This window comes from Arvicola amphibius, chromosome 4 (assembly GCF_903992535.2).
Source record: "Arvicola amphibius chromosome 4, mArvAmp1.2, whole genome shotgun sequence".
NCBI classification, from domain to species: domain Eukaryota; kingdom Metazoa; phylum Chordata; class Mammalia; order Rodentia; family Cricetidae; genus Arvicola; species Arvicola amphibius.
In genome coordinates this window covers 143,888,635-143,909,986 of record NC_052050.1, presented here as the reverse complement: position 1 = coordinate 143,909,986, position 21,352 = coordinate 143,888,635, and the positions used below count along the sequence as shown (strand labels likewise).

At 40.1% G+C, this 21,352-nt stretch overlaps 1 protein-coding gene across 1 annotated transcript; it reads left to right on the top strand.

Moving 5' to 3' along the window:
* Nucleotides 1-1,464: 1,464 nt before the first annotated feature.
* LOC119811627 (POTE ankyrin domain family member A-like) lies at nucleotides 1,465-19,416 on the top strand. Its single transcript, XM_042054921.1, has 12 exons — nucleotides 1,465-1,706; nucleotides 3,160-3,274; nucleotides 3,438-3,611; nucleotides 6,673-6,779; nucleotides 8,748-8,885; nucleotides 11,630-11,691; nucleotides 13,527-13,563; nucleotides 13,802-13,883; nucleotides 16,083-16,179; nucleotides 16,553-16,641; nucleotides 18,942-19,062; nucleotides 19,283-19,416. Exons 1-12 carry the CDS (start codon nucleotides 1,465-1,467, stop codon nucleotides 19,414-19,416), a joined length of 1,398 nt encoding a protein of 465 aa, XP_041910855.1.
* The last annotated feature ends 1,936 nt before the right edge of the window (nucleotides 19,417-21,352 follow it).

Genomic DNA, 21,352 nt, shown 5'->3' with positions numbered 1-21,352 from the left:
AGTTAGCTTCAAATACAAGATGCTTCTTTCTAAGTGCTGAGATTGCAAGTGTGCATCTTAACTCCCACCTAAGCATGTTTTATCTATTTATTTTATTTGCTTTTAATTTAGGGATGCGGGGATTTATTTACACTCATCCAAGTCTTGACTGAAGTTTATTGCATAGCTGAGAATGACCCTGAACTTCTGATAGCCCTGCCGCCACCACCAGATTTCTGGGGTTATAGGTAAGAACCATGATGCCCAGTTTATACAGTGCTGCAGATTGCGCGGAGGGCCTTTCGCAGGCTGGGTAAGTGCTCTCCCAACTCAGAGACACCCTGGGTATTTAGAATTTCTTTTTAAAGTAATGATGTAAAGTAGGAAACCATCTGTGGTTACCCTGCCTCCAGACTTGGCATTGTATGTTCCTGTGACTCCCAGAGAATTATGCACCTGATTCTGTTTTCTTTTCATCTGTGGATGAAGAAGATGTCTAAGCACAGACCCACATTCCTTGCTTCCACTTGAAAAGGTCAGGGACCCAAGAATAAGCTGCTGAAGGAAAGAAAAGCATTTGCTAAGCTGGTAAAGCAGACAATGTTTTGAAAGTGTTAAGAAGGAACAAGGAAGGTGAAGGAAGAGAAGCCTCCCGGTTTCACTGTTAGCCAGCCCTTCCTGTCAGGAGCTACGCCACTCATTCTGACTGAGCTGATTCCTAGGATAGAAATATGAAGTAAAGTTCAGTAACAGCCGGGGAAATGTCCAATTCCTATTAAGAATTATTTTATTAGTTTTTTCCCTCCCCCTTCTCTCCTCTGTGTGTGTGTGTGTGTGTGTGTGTGTGTGTGATGTGTATGCACAGATATCTGAGAGGGGAAAGTGGTCAAAAGAACCCCCATCTCTAAATAAGAAGTTATCCCCAATTGATAAATGCTCTCAAAAGAAAAAAAAATTAGTTTTCTCCAATGGAGTCTCCCTGTGAATACAAACGATGTTTAAGTGCAGGCAGGCTCCATGCCCAGTACTCGATACCAACACAAAATAAACTCAAGGGCGGTTTGGGAGGTTCTTTGTCCGTGTATATATTATGTGTATGTATTATGACTTTCAGTTCTGTGTTTTTACAGATTTTCTGTGTGTGAATTTTGTGTCTCTGCACCTATGTGTTTCCTAGTGCCTTTTCCTTGGCTCTTTTTCTTTTGTGTGCCCGCTCAGCACCTTCACCTTTGTCTCAGAGATGCTACCAGTGTCAAGAGCTATGAGCTCTCGTGCTCATTTGTACAAGCTAGCACGTGCACACTGTGTTTAGAAGTGTTGCTTGGCAACCATGCTTTTGCCAACTGTATAAGGCTCTGGTTGGGAGACGGTTAAGTCCCGAGCCCCTCTGTGCAAATGTTGCTGGCGAGTCTTGTTTTTTACTAAGACCTAATCTTGGGCTGGGGGACCAGAAAAGATGAAAATTTGGGAAGGGACATAAAGCCAATGGCCTTTGCCAAGAAGTTCTTTAGGGTTAGGGAAAAGACACCTTTCGGTTTCTGTGATGGTCCACAAATGAGTGTCTCTGAGTTTCTCTTCGGTGAATATCCCAACTATCCAAAATACCATACAACATACAGACCCGTGGGGCAGATCCACCGGGTTGCCGCTGAGGGAGATGCGGGCCGGATGGAGATTCTCATCATGCTTGGACAGTGCAGCGTGTTCGACAGAGACCACAAGAACAGGTGATGGGGAAGGGAGGGCGGGCAACCCAGCATGGGAGAAGGTCTGTCTCCTTACTTGGCTTCCCCAAGAGCTCGGGTGGGCAGTGATGGATGGGGGTCTGCCGGTACTTCCGGGGCTCTGCACCTGACAACCTGTACATCCGAGAGGGGTCCTGAGTTGCCAAACAGGAACTTTAATTGCTCCCCCAGTCTCCTTCTGAGTAGTTCAACAGAGCTGGCAAGCAGAGATCTGGTTGGGTCTGCTGTCGTCAAAGGCCAAAGTACTGAGGTCCCTGTGGCTGGAGAGTCGCGGCTTTCACAGACACCTAGTATTGGTTGGGGCCTGGGGGTGAACTGAATGAAGTGTGTGTTCTATTCACAGTATACACACGGCTCTTTGGTGCCATGTTAAGAAAAGGGTCACGTGTTGAGGTGCTGGCACCACATGGAGACCTTCTATGTTGGTGGTGAAAAAATAGCAATTCCTCTCACTTCTTTCTTCCCCCTTCTCGTTCTTCGGTTTCCTCCCCATTTCCTCCTCTCTTTCCTTTTCCTCCTTCTCTCCCTTTTCCTTTATCTCCTCCCTCTTTTCTTCCTCTCCCTTTTTGTCCTCCTTTCCCTTCCTATTCCTGTTCCTCCTTCACCCTCTTGACCTTTCCCCCCCCCCTTCCGAGTTCCTCTCTGTGGGGCTTCTTATAACAGTGTCCTATGACCTGCCATCTGTTTATGAAGCAGAACTGGAATTTATTAGAAAATTAAACAGATGCAAACACAGAGATTAATAGAGGACACTCTTTCCCAGGGTAGGCAGGTCAGTCAAGGGCTGGGTGCAAGACAATTACCTAGATATCCTTTTTTTTTGTTTCTAATTTTATGGGTTAGGAAATTGAGGTATAGGAAAAGCGAGAGGCACCAAGCAAGTGACTTAGCTCAGGGTGGGATTAAACTCAAGGGGAATTTAATTCAAAGATGATGCTTTCCTTTCTTTCTTTTTTTTTGAATGAAAAACGTTTTTTTTTTTTTTTCATGCAGTATACTCAGATCAAGCTTTCCCCTCCCCAGCGGCCCTCAGATACTTTTCCACCTACCCAATCCATACCCTTTCTCTCTTCAAAAACCAAACTGAAAAACAACCCCCAAGCCCCAAGACACACTCAAAATGAGCCCCATAAAAACATGAAAATGGAAACCAAAATATACAAGCAAAACACCAGCAATACAATAAATTTTCTTTTTGACAAAGAAAGGAAAATGAGACGAAAATCATTTTTTATCCAGCCATGCTTTTTTTTTTTTTTTTTTCTGTCCAAACAAGCTGTTCTGGGCAATTCAAATGAGCAACTCTATGGCAGAGCACTTGTCTAGAGGAAGGAGGTCATGTGATCTATCCATGGCTCACCAATAATTGCATGAATAATTGTGGATTTAGAGACAGTGTTCTACACCATCAGAAAAACTCCTCTCATTTCCACAGGACGGCTTTGCATTTTGCCTGTGTCTATGGCCGGCTACCAGTGGTGAACATTCTATTGAAAAACAACTGTGAGATTGATGCTTTTGACCAGAGCCAAATCACACCTCTGATGAAGGTGGGTAGCAGGCATTAATTTCTGCATAAGCTAGGTGTGATCGAAGGGCCTATGATGGAAAGAATGCTACCTCCATTTATAGATAGCTTGCTGATGAAAGTTGTGGGATGTTTACCTTGAATTCCTTAAGCTAATGGTCTACTTTTTTTGTTATAAAATGCAGTCTGTCCAATGCTGGAAACAGAAGTGTGCGGCCCTTCTCCTGGAGCATGGCGCTGATCCGAACATTCAGGATAGCAGCGGCAACTGCGCGCTGCACTATGCTGTGTACAACGGGCATGAAGACATGGCCGCACTACTGCTTGAATACCACGCCAATATCGAACAAAAGACCAAAGTACAGTTCACCGCATTTTAATACTAAAACATTTGGAATACGTGTTTTAATAGTGGCAAAGCTGAGGGGAGTGTGTCAACATTTCATATTTAGAAACCTAAGCATTTCCTGAGTGAAAATAATTGGAAAGGACTCAGCTGTAGCAGCTGTGAGTCTAACATCTGTACTTAGAAAGAAACATTCGATGCACAACTTTCTTTTACACATTTAATGTGAAATATTTGAGAAACCACTGAATCTGTTAGAGGTAAAACTTCCTCATTTTTTTTTTAAAAATCTTTTCCCTCACCATTTCCCTTGACTTTTCCAAAGCTGCCTGAGTAAACAGCAGAGTTTACTTTGGGAATGGCTCCATCTTAAAACTCGAAGACAACAAAAGCACTTAGGTAAAATGGAAATTGTGATGCTCTTGACAAACTCTTGTCAAGTTACCTAAGGCTAAAGAAGAAAAGACGCAGAGGGAACTTAATCAGAAATGTGCATCTGGAAATTAGAATTAAATTAGAAATTTAATTCCTGAGGGAATAAAGCAAGAGGAATTAAGAATAAATCAGTTATTGTGTGCTGATATGGTGTTTCTCCATGTTGAAGATAGTAATTCGTAGTTTGAGCAAGAAAAGTATTTAATTACAAACATGTCTAGGGATCAGTTGGGGACTCTGGAGAAATGAGATTGGTAGTAACTAAGCAATAATTATGTGGAAAACTAGAGGAAGATCAAACAGTTTGCTAGTACATTTTCTGGAAGAGGCATCCACTTAGGTAAAGACTATACCCTGTCCTCAAATCTACCATTGCTTGCTGGGTGAGAGGCTATTTAAGTTGCTTTTTCTTATATTGAAAGTTTTCTTGCATTCTGAGTAACATGTTGGGTAACACGTTTCCTGTTTTTAGTGACTGAGTCCTTCTAGTCAGAATGATGAAGAGAATTATCCATATCCACATAGACAAACTGAAGTTCTGTTTGCATGGCTCTAATTCTCAGACATAGTTGTGTGGATTTTGATTCAGTACATATAATAAGTAAAGGGCAGGCATCTCCGAAAGCATGTCCTTGGAATTCTGAAACAACTTCTAGGAAAGAAACCCTAAATAGATAGCGGAAACATAGGTATTCCTGGGTTCTAAAATCCTGACATCTCTAGGGGATCTAGAATTTGATTAGATGTGGTTAGATGCTACTTCCTGCCTATTCCCAATAATGCTACACTAACTTTCCTTTTACCTTTGTGTTGAGAAGCAAAATATGAAGTATTATCAAGTAGTTTAATTTCCATCACTATGACAAAATACCTGACAGAAAAGCAACCTAGGGAAGAAGGGGTTTATTTTAGTTCACAGTTCTAGGTCCAGCATTTCTGGGAAGTCACTGCATCAGATGCTTGAGTCAGCTGGTCCTGTAACCTCTATAGTCGGAAGCAGAGTGAAGGGAATGCATGGATATCCACTTGCTTGTGAAGGGCTTGAATTCTTCACTCTTCTGCAGTCCTGGAGCTTCCTATCTAGGGAACGGTGGCAGTCACAGTAGGCTGGGTCTTTCCACATTAATTAAGACAATCTGCTATACACACACACACACACACACACACACACACACACACAGGCCAACCCAATGTAGGCACTCCCTCCCTGAGATTCTCTTCCTGGGTGAGTCTAAGTTGTGCCAAGCCAACTGTCAAAGCTAACTGTCACAGTCAGCAATGACTACTGGCTTACAGAATAAACCACTTTTCTTGTAGCCATCAATAATAATGCGCAACTTAGAAGGTCTCTAACAATGTATAAGTAGAGGCTGTGTTTTTAAAAGGTTTCTTGCCACCACATTATTCAAGTTAACAGAGCCCAAGATGTGAATTACAAGCAGGGTTTCTGTATCAGAAGATGGGAAACCATCTTGTCACTTGAAGAACAGTTGCCAATCTCAGTGAAGGTATTCAGTTGATAGAGCCCTGGCATTATCAGTCTGGCACTTGTAAGCACACATGCACGCTTATACACACACCCCCACCCCCCCCCACATTACAAAGACCACAGGAATCATTTAACTTCAGCTTCTATGTGATTAGTAATTATTTTGTGACTACCAGGAGAATTGAATGCAAGTGGAATATAAATTATCAAGGGCAGGAAGAACTAAGTATTACAAAGTTTATTTATTTATTTTTTCGAGACAGGGTTTCTCTGTAGCTTTGGAGCCTGGAACTCACTCTTGAGACCAGGCTAGCCTCGAACTCAGAGAGATCCGCCTGCCTCTGCCTCCCGAATGCTGGGATTAAAGGCGTGTGCCACCGCTGCCCGGTGGTTTTTGTTTTTGTTTGTTTTTTAAACTACATTTTGGGAGATCGATCTTTCTAAAACACACTTGCTTTGTATGGAGCCATTGGGAAACACACCCCCAGCAACAATGAAGGCACAGAGGAAATGGGCTCAAAGCGGCTTTGGCTGCGCTGAATTTCCTTCATGACTTGAACCCACTGTTAAGCTTCAAGAGATCTCTGCAAAAACCTGAACTTCACATTGCTCCCTAAAGAATTAAGCCCTGTCTCACCTGAGACTTGTACTGTTGGATGCCCATGCAGAAGGCAGCCATATTGTCTTAGGTCCAAGTGTATACTTACTTTAAAATCTTGCTATAGAAATGAAAATTTGGCCATCGACTCACTAACTTATGAGCTTCCTTTGGCATTGTGTGGGGGTTTGGTTTCTTGATGTAAAGAAGATGCAGCCCCTATCCTTAAGAAGATTTTAGCTTATCTGGGAGCAATCACATGACTTCAAAGAATGAATGCTGTAATAGGCACAAATATTTGAGGCAGAAATGTAGGTTTGAAGTGGGCACTGGGAAGGGTTAGGTTCATGTGAACACGCTTGGCAGGAGAGGAGATGTCACAGAAAGGGAACAGAGGAAGAGAAAGGCAGCACTGTTAGAAGGAATGGTGGCTTAACCCCTGTGATTTCACGCTTTTATCACGGTTTTATTTGTATGGCCCTCTATAAGACCTTTAGGTAAGCTGAAAATACGTCCCTTTTTGAATTACAGATTGGTTTTGTTGTTTTGCAGGATGGCTTCACACCACTTTTGCTGGCACTCAGAGAAAAGAGGGTAGAGGTGGCAGAATTTTTAGTCAAAAAAGGAGCAGACATACATGTTGTAGATGACATGCAAAGGTAAAGTCATTTGAACGAAAAAGAAGTAGCACATCAGTAGTATTCCGGACTAGTAACAAGCACTCAGTTCAGAAACATGACTGGCTGGAGGAAGAGGACTAACTTACAAGGATACAATGAACACAGACACGGGCATCCGTTTAGTCTGTTAGAGAAGAAAGCATTGTTTGAAGTGAGCTGTACAAATAATATATATCTTTTATTTGTGCAAGCATGTCTCCGTGTGTGAGTTACATTGCCTCATAGTACTGCCTGAAGACTGCTATTTGTAATCTGACTTTGTTGGTCGTCTGATCTTAGGAACTTATGAGCTAAATGAGTTTCATTTGTTTTCAAAATGTATGAACTAGAGGTATGATTTTTTTTTAAATTCATGGTAAGATTGTTAACCATCTAATAGTATTTCCTTTTTTATTTTTAGATTTTCTTTTTACTTATTTAACTTAATTAAAACGCTTTATTAACTCTTTGAGAACTTACATCGTGTATTTTGATCGTGCTCACCTCAGCTGTCCACTTTAACTCCTGTCTGTTCATCCCTCATCTTCCTACCCTGACTTTGTGTCATCTCGTTTAAAAAAATTAATAAAGTATTACTCCAGGTTGTGCTGCCCATATTCTTCTGGATGTGGTACCATCCACCAGAGCTTGGTTGACATATCAGGAGCCACACCCTTAAAGACATCTGACTCTCCCTCCCCTAGAAACCATCAACTGTCAACTGTTCTTTAGCTAGGAGTAGGGGCTCCCCAACCCATGCTAAGAGGTTGCCAGTGATTGGCTTGATCTTGTGTAGGCTGCCACAGCCGACCTTGAGCACAGCAGACTTGCCATGCCCAGAAGACACTGTTTTACTCAACTCTTTCTCAACCTCTGGCTCTTACAACCTTCCTGCATCCTCTTCCCTATGGTCCATAAGCCTTGAGGAAAGGATGCGATGTAGATGTCTCATTTGCTGCTGAGGCCTCTTCAGCCACCTGTTCTCTGCATTTTGACCAGTTGTGAGTTCTGCATTAACCATCATTTACCACACAAGAAAACTTCTCTAAAGAGGTCTCAGATCTTATAGTCTTCACATTTCCTTCTTGAATGCTTTAAGACACTATATTCAGCCAAATAGGAGTCAGAAATTATAAGATGCGGAATGGCTCTTAGAATTACTTTTATTTGTAGACTATTAATGTCAGGTTATCTCTAAGTTAATATTAGTTGTTATTACTAAATGCTCCTTTTCCCCCTCCCTGATTTATTTTAATCAACTATATTTACTTGGCATTGGAAGGGAAATAAAAATGTTAATTGGATAAAATTTATTGAGGACAAGTCATAAGTGAATGATAAAAAGGGAGACTTTAGGTTCATTCAAGACTGGATTTAATTCTCAGTCTATCCAGTTGCTTGGTATGTCATCTTCAGAATGATGCTCATGGCCAAATATATCTCCTGATGTGAAACAGACGATAACACCCTTGATAAGTGGTTATAGGGTTTATTTACATATCCCTTAGTTCAATGAACAGTACATGGTCATAAATATCATTAACTGAGAGCACTATGAATTTTATCATCATCATCACTTCCATATTACTACCGTTCTAAGCATACACATAGCTTTGAGTTACTTCACCTTCAGATAATTAAGAGCTGTAATGTATTCCATTAGTCTAGGAAAATGTGAACTCTTCCTTAACTACTTCAAATGCAAGACCTTAACATAGCAATTTGTTTTTAAAGGTCGGGAGGTCAGGAATTCTACTTCAAAGTAGATAAAAGGGGAAAATATTTATTCTTTATCCTAGGAGATAACCTCACAACGAGGAACAGTTGTGGGTCCATGATTCTATGTCTGTTAGAAAATGGTCAATTCTACACAGGCAGGCGAGATACTAAGTTGGTAAGACAAATCTATGTTGATTTAACTAATTTCATTTATTTAATAATAGTGAATCTGTCCCTCTGCTATTTCAGAAACACCTTGATGTATGCTATACGATGTGGATCAAAAGATATAGCCATGTTACTCCTTCAAAAAGGCATTGATTTCTTCTACAAGGATGTCTTTGGATGGACAGCGTTGCGCTATGCTGTTGAAGGTCACTGTACTTTGTAAGTATTTCCATGAACATGTTAATTACAGTTATATTGACGTTCAAAATCAAATGCAACTATTACATCGTCCGCTTGTGGCATCATTGCACTGTGTGGGTAGTTTCAGAATGACAGTGACTTAGCCATTGTGACTTAGCTGTTGGAAGTGACTTAGTGTTGGAAGAAGTATGTCACTGTGGAGGTGACAAACTTTGAGGTTTCATATTTGCTCAAGCCATACCCAGTGTCTCAGTTCAGTTCACTTTCTGTTGCCTTTGGACCAAGACATAGAATTCTCCCAGTATGATATCTGCCTGCACACCACCAAATGCCCAGCCGCCATGCTCCCCACCATGGTAATGGACTGAGCCTCTGAAACTGTAAGAGATCACCCCAATTAAATGTTTTTCTTTATAAGAAAAAAAACAAAAAAGAGTATCTATTTTTGATTTTTTTTCAAGTAGCTGCTTGGATCTCGAAATGCCCAGTTTAGTAGACAGTTGTGTTGCTTTCCTGAGGGATTGTCTTCTGTACCCTCCTCCTTGTCTTCTCAGTAGCTGGAAGTCAAGGTTCCAGGAAGCCATTTTTCTTAGAAATGTCAGATGGAGAAGAAGGAAGTGGATAAATTATCATTCTTTGTTTCCGTTGGTTCCATCACTATTAAAACATGCCCTGAAATTTGATAGCAGTTAATCTTAGCTACCAAGCTGTCTATACTGAGCCAGACTTTTAAGCCTTTATGATAATATACACTCAGAACTGAACTGAAAGTTGCAATATCTCAAGTTCATGTGTACTTGTGTTCTTTTTTTTTTTTTTTTTTTTGGTTTTTCGAGACAGGGTTTCTCTGTAGCTTTGGAGCCTGTCCTGGAACTAGCTCTTGTAGACCAGGCTGGTCTTGAACTCACAGAGATCCGCCTGCCTCTGCCTCCCGAGTGCTGGGATTAAAGGCGTGCGCCACCACCGCCCGGCTGTACTTGTGTTCTTAAACTCAGCTATATTCTCAAGCCACACTCTTCTGGCAACGGGACTTTCCTAGCTTCCACCACATACATCGTTAGCAATCTGACCCTTCCTTCCTACCTATTAAGCATCTCACATAGAACCCACCTGTTAGCTTAGACCTTTGTGATCAATTCACATTGAGAAATTTGTATGTCTTTTTGATGACAAGTATGAACTGTATAAAAGTTCAAATCATGTTGCAGAAAAATCACAAGGTTCCTCTGTTGATTAATACCAGACCCTGTCATATACTGCACCAGAGGTCCTATCATATCTTCTGTGCACCTTTTTCTAGGTGCTTGGATGCCCTATAGCAACCTGTCTAGGGTTGCTGTTAAGTTTTTCTTGGGCAGGCACTCAAATGATTCTCTCTCTCCTTTTGTCTATAGTAGTACCAACTTCCCAAGTTATTTCAGTCCTGGTCTCATGTTTACAGATTTTTTTTTTAAAATTCTTCCTCACAAGAAGCAACTAAGCTTCTTGTCTCTGGATCCAAAGAACAGTTGGACTTAAGAGAGCAAGATCACATCAGGTTTCATTAGTATCTACATGCAAAAGAGAGTTTTGTTTTATGAGTCATTTGGAGGTAAATACAATGATTTAAAATAGGCAGAGAAGGATGAAGAGGAAAGAATCAGGTCTTGGAGTGGATTCACTTTCCAGTCATTTAATTAAGGAAGTAACAAATCATGAAATACTTAGTGTCAAACTGTTAAACAATTCATTTTCTCTGAACCACAAGCCACAATACAAATTAGCTGATAATCAAAACGAGGGCTTAACATTTTCCAAACAGTTGTAATATTTGAATCTTCCACACATTTGGAGTTTAGAAAGAACTCAACATCAGGGAATACTTTGTTTTATTTCCATGTAGATGCTTTAATACTATCCAGTAAAATCTTAAAAGAAACTCAAACAGCACAATCCTTATTTTTTCCTTTTCACTTACTGTCTGTGGGGAACAACTTGTGCAGTAGTTGACAGCTCTTAGTTATGGAGTGGGGCTGTCTTCTGAGATCAGGGTACTTCGCTGCTTGTGAGCCAATCCAGTCTATGCCTTCAGCTTTATTTCTCTTTTTTAATGCACTTTTTAAATTTCATTTCTTCTTCTTCATCATAGGCTTAATTACAAGATTTAGAGCCCATAAATTTCAAGCATGGGGTAAAAACTTCTAGTAGTGCCTCTACTATTTTCAGTAATATTCTCTATTTAGAGACAGGGTTTCATGTGCCCCATGTAGCTTTGAGTTTGCTATGTGTCTGAGGATAAATTTGAACCTCTTGATCTTTCTGCCTCCACCACCCACAAGCTGTGATTTCAGGTGTGTGCCGCTATGTGATGCTAGAGATGGAACCCCAGGCTTAGTGCTTGCCAGAAAACACTCTGCCAGTGGAGCTATATCCCTAACCCCTGGAATATTCTTAAGAATCAAATATGCAAAAATTGTTTTTAAATAAGTGATGTAGGAAGTCTTAACATCTAGTGGTTACCTGCCCACTGGGGTGTGGCCTCTTATACTATATATATGCTGATGTAGAGCATGTGTCCCGCCTCTTTTCCGGCCTCTCTGTTCTAGTTGTGGAATTTGTTTTCTGATCTCCGTTCAAACAGAATATTCTGATTTGTGAGTCTACCCCTAAATAAATAACCAAAATAAATAATCAATTCTGAGCTAGTGTGGCATTTCTTTTAAGTGTCCATCCACAAATAGGTATTTAAATAATAATTGTATTTATTATTTTTCACATGACAGTAGACAGACGCTTCTGGATTTTGAGGAAAACATACATAATAACAAAAAAGATAATGAACCAGGTAAGTCTTATAACGAGTTGCTCTTTGCAGTCCTACCATACACAAAAATGTCGAACTAAGAAAGTTTTCATTAAAAGGAGTGGAAAAATGCATTTACCTTTATTTAAATTCTTTCTGGATAGTCTACAGTATGATCTCAGATAATAATTACATGAGGGTTACAACAAGAAGTGTGACCTTGTCTCAAACAAACAAACAAAACAAAACAACAACAACAAAAAAACATGTGCAGAGTCATTGAGGAAAACCCTGATATTGATCTCTGGATTCCACACGCAAGTGACATATGCATAAAGACAACCCCCAAATCCATGAATATGTGTGTTTCATGGGAGAGAGCAAGAGCAAGTGTGTGTGTGTGTGTGTGTGTGTATGTGTGTATGAGAGAGAGAGAGAGAGAGAGAGAGGAGAGAGGAGAAGGAGACAGAGAGACAGAGAGGCAAAGACAGAGGGAGAGAGAAAACCAGAAGTAATCAGCATCTTTGTTTTTGTGGAACTAGGAGTTGACTCCAAGATCTCCTGCTCTTTAGGTAAGTGCTATATAATTAACTTTACCTCCAGCCCCCACTCCTATTTTTTCTCATCATCAGAAGTTATGATGACAAGGAATTTTCATGTCAAAAGCCATATGCATTTATTAATTATGCTTGTTTTCATAAGATTCTTGTCGAAGAGGTCGCACTGTTACATAACTCAGTTTTTCAGCTCCAGGACCAGGTAAGGACGGAGCAATCTGGTATTTATAAACATAAAGAATGACGGCTTTGGGTTTAGGACCATTTCTTCATGATGTTGCTATGGCCTAGCTGCTCTCCAACATACGAATGATTGGGGAACTTGGAAGGTCTCTGTCTTGATGGCCTCAAAAGTCTGGACTCTGCACTCGTAGGCATGGCCATTCTTCTGCTCCGCTGTCACGTAGGGCATGCTCTGGCAGCAGAGGTTCTAGGCTTCCACCTCCAGGTGAAAGATCTGGGGTTTTCCTTACTTCCTGATCTACTACCTGCCAGGAATGTGGCCACAGAGGAGGACGTTGGTGAAGAACTTGCTGCCTTTTAGGGTACTCTTTCTTCAGGGACCCTCAGACACTTTATTTAATATTTTTTAAAACTGAAAACATTTTTATGCTTATGAAAACATGCCATGGGCATGCACATGAATCAGATTCAGGATGTGAAAGACAGAAAGAATAAATAGAAAGTAAAAAAGGGGGAGGGTTTAGTTAGAACAAGCAGCACACAGGGGACTCTTGAACTCTTTATTAGCAAATGGATGGTTTTTTTCCAGCCCTTGCTCCTGGTCCCCCTTTGTATTTTGAACCCGTTTCTGCAGGATGTCATGTCCATAAATAAGTGTCGTTGGGATAGTACAGTCATCCCAAACTGAGAAACTCAATGGATTACTATTCTGTTATAATAAGATAATTAGACGAGATTAGGAGTGTTCAGGGTGGTATGGCTGTAGATTATATTCCCTTATTAATATTCCTTATGCTGTTAGTTCAGATGTATCATGCAGTTTGCTTGACACTATCATAATGACAACATTTTAAGTTAAACTCATACTAGTTTCTTAGGATTATGGTTATTGTACACACACTGAACTTTCATAAACTTCATACACTTTTCCTTCCTCCTTGTGTTCCATAAATATTAACAACAGAAATGGTCTTAATGCACTGATTGCTCCTTCAGCTGTATACAATTCATATCTACTGTATAAGATTGTCATGGTGTGTTTCCAAATGAATGTTCTCTAGAAAATCTGAGTCATAGATTTTAATATCTAATACTTTTCTTCCATTTGTTTAAAATGCCTTTTATATTTTTATTTAGTAGAACAAATGGATTCTGGAAATGACTCATTGGCCAGGTAAGTTTTACATGTTGATAAAATCTGTATGTTATCGAAGTGCTGGAATGGACAGATGAGAAATAAATATTTGTTTAGCATTCTACCCTAATATATATATATATATATATATTACCCTAATATCTAAATATAAAGGCACGACATCATGCTTTATATTTAAAACACTGTTTTTTATCATAATTCTCAAGTAGACATTCAAAGTATATGCTATGATAGCTATTTATTCTTCACTAAGTAGGCAGCTGCAGCTGGGATCCCATGCCTATGATTTGACTCCCATTTGGCTTGGCTCCCTCATTCATGCTCTTGCTTATCCACAGGTGGGCAAGCACCTGGGTAGCCCATGTCTATGTCAGATCAATAACAAAAGTAAAGTTTATATAGGAACTCCTTTAGGATTTTCTTGAGAAGTGCAGATACACCCCAACAATTTGTCTAAAATTTTGATAATCACAGTGCCAGCCAGTACCCTGTCTTGAGTACCAGCAACTGTCTGGCACACCTTGCTTGGATGCACTTTGGACAATAGGAACATGCCAGGAGAGGATGTTCTTGTCGGGGAGTTAAGACTACATCCGTATGCATAGCATGTGATACATATTATATTTAACACCTTTTTTAGAGGACACTTGGAAATTAATTTCCCTACTTACTGATTTTTCACTTTTGTTTCTCCTTTAAGCTTCTATACATACTTAGTTCAATGACATTTTTGTTTTACCTCCTCCTCCTCTTCCTCTTCCTCTTCCTCCTCTTTCTTCTCTCTCTTTTTTATGGTGACAGTAACCTTTCCTCTGCAAATCAGCTTCTCTTGTTTTCTTTCTTCTTCCTTTGCTTCTGTTTTAAAAAATTCGGTCAACTAAAATTTTCAGAACTGTGCCCACCCATATCTGCTGCATACTTTGCTCTGTAGGATTTCCGGTTGTTGTAGTCCCGGGCTTCCCTTGCCTGTGGTGAAGGAAGTCAAGTGCAGCTGTGATACCACGGTCAAATGCCCCTCTGTGGAGAGCACTTCCTCGCCCCAGGTTTGCTTCTGTTTTCCTCTTAAGGTTTAGTAGTGGTCCAGATGCCATTTCAGCACACGGAAAGTCAGTCAGCAGAAATAAGATTGCGAGCATCCACAGACAGCTATTGTCGATGTAAGCAGTGAAAAGGCCTAGCAACTACTGGGAGGCTGTGGGGAAATGGGGTGGAAATACAGAGCCCAAGAGAAATCGTGTTAGCAACAGGCTTACAATAATAGAGAATATTTGAAATTTGGTCAATGATTATTTGGATAAACGTAGCTTACTGTGACTTTTATATCAATATCTTTAATATATTCAGTGTGTTATTATAGTAATCCATTTCCATGATGCCTTTAGGTTCAACAGCACAGGGCATCTAGCAAATTTTTTTCTCTACATTTTAAATTTGTCTTTTAAAAAAATTCATGTTTCTTGTCTCTTTGATTTTTGTTATGTTTTCTTTTAAGGACACTTTGAATTTTGGTATTCTATAACCTTTTAGGAGAGTGTGTCCTCTATTTTTATCTTTGATTCTGTATTTAAACATAATAGTATTAGAAATGTGAAAATCTAGAACTTAAAAATCTGTTTCTCAAAGTTTATGTTATGGGGAATATTGGGTGTTTTCGAAGCCATTTTATGAGGAGTGTAAGGGAAGATGCTATGTGGTCAAAGTTATTCTGTTTTGCTTCAAACAAAGTCCAGTTCTGGGGGTGGAATGTGGGGGAGGAGGGGAGTTGGGAGATGGGAAGGGAGGGGGAACTGGGGTTGGTATGTAAAATGAAAAAAATATTTTTAAATAAAATAATTACATTAAAAACCAGTTCTAAATACAGAAACTCATAACAACCACATAGCAAAAGTTTAATTTCATATTTTTTTAAGGTTATAAATACATCATTGCCCCATCCCCTTTACCCCCTTCAAAGTCTCCCATGTACCTCCCTGTTCTCTCTTTCAAATTCATGGTTTCCTTAAAATATTGTTGTTACATTGTATTTCTGTGTGTGTTCCTAAATATACAAATATAATTTTCTCAGTCTGTATCATGTTGCTTATATGCATATGTTCTCAAGGATGACCGTTCAGCATTGGATAACTAATTGGCCTGCTCTTCCCTGGGGAAGATGGTTTTCCCCTCTCTCAGTATCCCTGAGTTGTCTGTGTTTACATATGCACACATTTAAAATGCTCCCTTGTTTCCAGTGTGGAATCCCAGAGTTAGGTGCCATGCCTGTAGTTCCTCTCTGGAAGAATGCACGCAAGTAAGAGTCTTGCCTATGAATAATTTTCCTACAAATTGCCTTGTCTGGTTTGCAGAATTGTTAGCCCTATAAAGCCACAAAGATGGGCCTGATGTAAAGAGGCATGTATAAGGTTCGATACTGAAACAGAGATTTTAAACACATCCTCCCTTTTTCTTTGTATAATTGCTTAGAAAAAAAGACCAAGTCACATATCTTCAAGCGATAAAAATGTTATGCAACTAATTAATTTTAATATTAATTTTAGCAGAATGTCTCTGAGAATGCTCCTCTGAGCTGTGCTGGCAGTTTATCTTCGGCTATAGACAAAATATTTGAAAATACAGCAAGAAGAAAAGTGACAGGTATGCTCGTTATTTCACAAAGGTCTCATTTTGGAGAATGTGGTTTATAACACGAACATCAACAAAGGAAAAAACAGTCAAATGTGTAACTGGACTGTGGGAAAAGAAACTGATTCTTTAGAAAAAGGGACAGGGTATCAGAAACATGAGAAAAAAATCTATAAAGAGGTTTTCTAGGAAAAGAATTGGTTTGGAAAGTAGGAAACCTTCTCCCTGCTCTGTCTGTATCCTTCACTGCTGGAAAGACATCGATGATTGGTGCACTCAGCCACGAGGAGGTGGGCCTGGTGCAGCTGGACGAATATAAGGCTATGTGAGCAGCCACACATGGACAATGAATACAATGCTATGCGGAATGTTACTGCTTTACTAGATAGTATTACATGGGACAAAATTAAAGTTGGGAAGGAGGGCTGTGAGGGCCCAGCTACAGGAAGTTCAGCAAAGCCATTGCCAGGCATGGTAGGGAGGAGCTGCAGTCTACGTTAAGAGACACCAGTTAAGGTAAGGGATGTGGAAACCGAGTTAATGGAAATCAGCGGTTGCTGAACTTCACAGACACACATGGCAGGTCTTAAACGTAGGTGGTTCAGGATGTCAGGGAGCGCATTCGCAGTTAGTTCTTAGTCACCATGGGTCAGCCACCCTCTCAGGAGCTGTGTCACATACCACAGACCAAAGGCTGTTGGGTAATGAATAGCGATATAATAAAATCAAGGCAGAGAATGAATGTGCTTTTGTTTCTAGAAAGCATAGAAGACACAAAGGTAGGAAAAGACATAAATCATAGTCCTAACGTGACACTGTTAAATAGGAAATTCAAGGTAAGAGTAATCCACAGAAAGAATGGAAAGTAGAAAGAATGAAGGCTGGAAATGCGGATGTCACTTTTGAAAAGAAGGGGGGCCCCCGAGGACTTGCAAGTAATGCTAGGCGGGCTAAAGGGTGCACCGTGTGACTCACTGCAGCTTCCATGATGAGATTTTCTTTTCTTTTAAATCTTATCCTGGTAAGGGGAGGTTGCAAGAGTAGCGGGTGGATGGGAAGGGGTGGGGAGACAAGCAGAACCAAGGGACATGACATGAAACCCATAATAAGAAAGTTAAAGTAAAGAAGATGAAGGACTGGGAGTGTCATCCAGTCAGCAGAGGGCTTGTCTGGCATGCACGATCTCCGCATCCTCATAAACTGGGTGCAGGCCTTGTATTAGAGCTCATAGATGGAGGCAGGAGGATCAGGAGTTTTATTCTCTGCTACACGTTGAGGTCAATGCCAGCTTGGGATACGTGGACCCTCACCCCTGACACACACACACACACACACACACACACACACACACACTCCACAAAGGAAAAGTGAAAGAGCAAGAATTCTGGACAATACTGGAATTAATTAGGAAAACTTAAGCGAGCTTAGTTCAGATGACTTCAATACATGTGTGTAAAAACCAAAGACCAGGGTATTGCTGCTCCTTTGCAAAGTGTTGGGTTGATGTAACGCCAAGACATAGGAACCCATGGTCTCTCATTCACCTCTCCATAATCACCAGGCACTGAAGAGGTATGTCAAATTGATAGCAGTTATCAATAATAATAAATAGAAAATAGAAGAACATGCTATTCAAAATTTAAAATCATTGTTATTTTCAGTTGTTTATTTTTAAAGACTTACTTTATGATTTTTTTTTGTGTGTATGTGTGTATCTGTGTGAGTAAAGTAGCAGTGGAGGCCAGAAGAGGGCGCTGAGTTGTCTGGAACTGGAGTTATAGATGGTTGTGAGATACTAGTGGATTCTGGGAGTTAAACTGAGGAACCCCTGCATGCTCTTAATCACAGAGCTATCTCTCTAGCCCCTACAACTATTTTTAATTCAGGGATAAAAGAATTTGTTTAATCATAGCATTTTCACAATACATCCTTACTATGTTCATGTTTTTCCCCATGAAAATCTCTTGTCCTGCCCCACCTCTTCTCTTGGTGTTCTTCTCCGAGAATAACACTATCTCTACTTTTATGCCATATGTAAGTCTAGATGCTACACAGGAGATAAAACATGTGAGATTTGCCTTTCCGAATGTGTCTTATTTAAATGTATATTAGCTGTCCTTCAAACAGTTAACACAGCATCACACCATTCTAATATGGGAAATGATAAACTTTATGAGTTCTTTTGTGCCACACCAAAATTGCTATTTTCATGACATTTTGCACAGATATTTTTCTGAGTATATTTTACTCATTCTTAAATTTCTGTTCTCATCTGTGTGTCTGTGTGAATGTCTGCCATGTCTGTCTGTGAGGGTGCCACAGGGGTCAGAAAGACAGCATTTGACCCCCTGGAGCTGGAGCCCCAGGCAATTGTGAGCCACCTGAGGTGGGCACTAGGAGCAGCACTTGGGTTCCCTGAAAGAGAAAGAAGTGTTTTTAACCACTGAGCCATCTCTTGAGAAATGAGTATGTGTTTTGGTTTAGTATATTCCAGTTGTGTTGCTGCCCGGACTTGTAATATTTCTCCAAATATTCAAATCATAGAGTAATAGTTGGAAAGCTAAGAATGAGAATTTAGTTCTATCCTCATTCTTTGTGGGCATGTGGTTGGTGTTGTATAAGCATGGAAATGATCATATTTCCTTTTGCTTTTTAGCATGGACTGAGAAAGATTTGTCCTTAAAGGTAATAAGCTTTTTATTTTTGCCATGAATCATTAAATATGTCCTGTGACATATATAACATTTAAATATTCTTCTTTAAAACCTATTTAGTCTGCCAGTGAAGTCAGAGAATCTGTGGCCACTGAAGTCAGAGAATCTGTGGCCACTGAAGTCAGAGAATCTGTTAATAATGAAGCAACAGAAATAACAGAGCTGCTACCATTCCTACCAGGTACATTCTGCAAAGTGGATCACTTTAGATAGAAATAAAATGTATAAAATGCTTGCAGACTTCACCATCCTGATTCTGTTTTCCCCCAAGTTGACGGTACGACTTGATATAAATGCAAATGTTATGTTAGCACCCATATTTAAAAAGAGTATTTATGAGGAGCGCAAGATAAAAATTTTAAGTGTGTGCTCAATGAGGTGCTTCCACTTTTGTATTTCAGTGTCCCAGGCTTCCAGTGTGGGGTCTCTGCCAGAAGGATTTGCAGAGGGAGATTACGATACTCGTGTGATTTCTCCACAGTTTAAAGATGCTGTTTGGAGAACTGGGTGCAGTGCTGCACACCTGCAATCCTAGATCTGGAGAGACTTAACTAGACATCCATTTGCTCAGGAGGTTTCAGACTAGTGTGCAGAAAATAGCATATCGTTTGCTCAAAATCAAGAAAAGCAATTTTATTTCTACTAGGGGAATCCAGCCCATATTGAAGTCTGGATCTAAAGTGTTTTTTTCTCTCTCCCTTTATTTTTGTATTTGTGAAATTAGTTCTATTATTCAGTCACGTGTCCTATCTGTAAACACAAACCACTCTTTACAATGTCACATGATTGACTTTAGATGTTAAAGATATTTATTAAAGTGTCTTGGTTGCATCTACATTTTTATTCTTCTGCGAGGAGGCGGAGGGAGGGAGGAGGAGGGAGGAGAGGGAGGAGGGAGAAGAAAGAAGAAGCAATACTAGAATACAGCCAAATACTACTACCATACCGATAATACGAGCTCCTCCTCCTCCTCTCTTCTTCTTCTTCTTCTTCTTCTTCTTCTTCTTCTTCTTCTTCTTCTTCTTCTTCTTCTTCTTCTTCTTCTTCTTCTTCTTTTTTTCCTGGAAAGTCCTGTTATGCTTTATCTCTTAACCCACAAACTCGAGAAAAATCCAGCTCTAATATTTTATTTCCATTCTGCAAAACCTCATGCCATTTACTATCAGAATACAAAAATCATTATTGAGTAAAATCAAGAAAAAACTGACTCTACAAGGGTAATGTCAAAGATTGACAGTCTAGTGCTGGGGTGAGAGGGAGATACAGGAGGATTAATTTACGGTCCCTGGAGAGCTGAAAGCCGTAACCAGGGAAGACTCCATGCACTAACCTGAGACTGGAAAGGAGAAATGTGACTGGCAGTGGTGAAAACATTTTCACATGTCGGAAAGCGTGTGACCACAGGCAGCAATGTATGACTTTGCTGTTATTTTGTGATCAAACTGCTTAGCAGATGGTTTTTCTTTCTTTCTTTTTTTTTTTTTTTTGGTTTTTCGAGACAGGGTTTCTCTGCAGCTTTTTTAGAGCCTGTCCTGGACCTAGCTCTTGTAGACCAGGCTGGCCTCGAACTCACAGAGATCCGCCTGCCTCTGCCTCCCGAGTGCTGGGATTAAAGGCGTGCGCCACCACCGCCCGGCTTAGCAGATGGTTTTAAATGCAACACTGTAAGATAAAAATTAATGTGTATTATGAATTTATTCGCTGCCAGTGTCTTTGGAAATTGTTTCCGGAGGCTTTACTCGTTTAGGTTGAGTGGATGAGTTGATGGGCACATCTTGAGGATGTACGGCGCCCTCTGCTGCTTATGAGTAAATATCCGATGACCCCCAGGTTGAGAACCACCGCTTTAGACACCTAGAAACATCCAGCTCAGTATAGCCTTGACTGTAATTCCACTTGGAAAGCATCAATGCAATGTTATTTTTAAGTGGTTTAAACAGTCCTTTTAGCATGCAGACAATATTGCTTTCTATGACGTCTATGTAATTTAATTAAATAAATGTATTTGCCCGCAGAACCAGAGTTAGAATTGATATCAGTGGAGGAAGATACTCCCGATGAAAGTGAAAAAAATCAGCCACTGGTATGAAAACTTTTAAATGTCACACAGTATTGGTTTTCTGTGTTTAGTAGTATTGCATCAGCCACATGAAGTCATGTTTTTAGATTACTTGATAGAATCGATAAATCCTAACGAAGTATTGAACGTTTAAAACATTTTTCCCTTGTTATAAAATTTAACCTAGCTAGTTCCAGAGCAGCCAGGAACTACACAGAAAAACCCTCAAAACAAGAAATGAAACAAAACTTTAAAATATTCTTATACTCCGTGCTAATTTTTAGCTAAACTTGAAAAAAATTGTCATTTGAGATTTTGCACAATGTGTTTTGATCATATTCTACCAACTCCTTCCAAACCCAGCCCAATTTCCTTCCCACGTCACCATGCACAGCCCCCACCCCTTTTAACC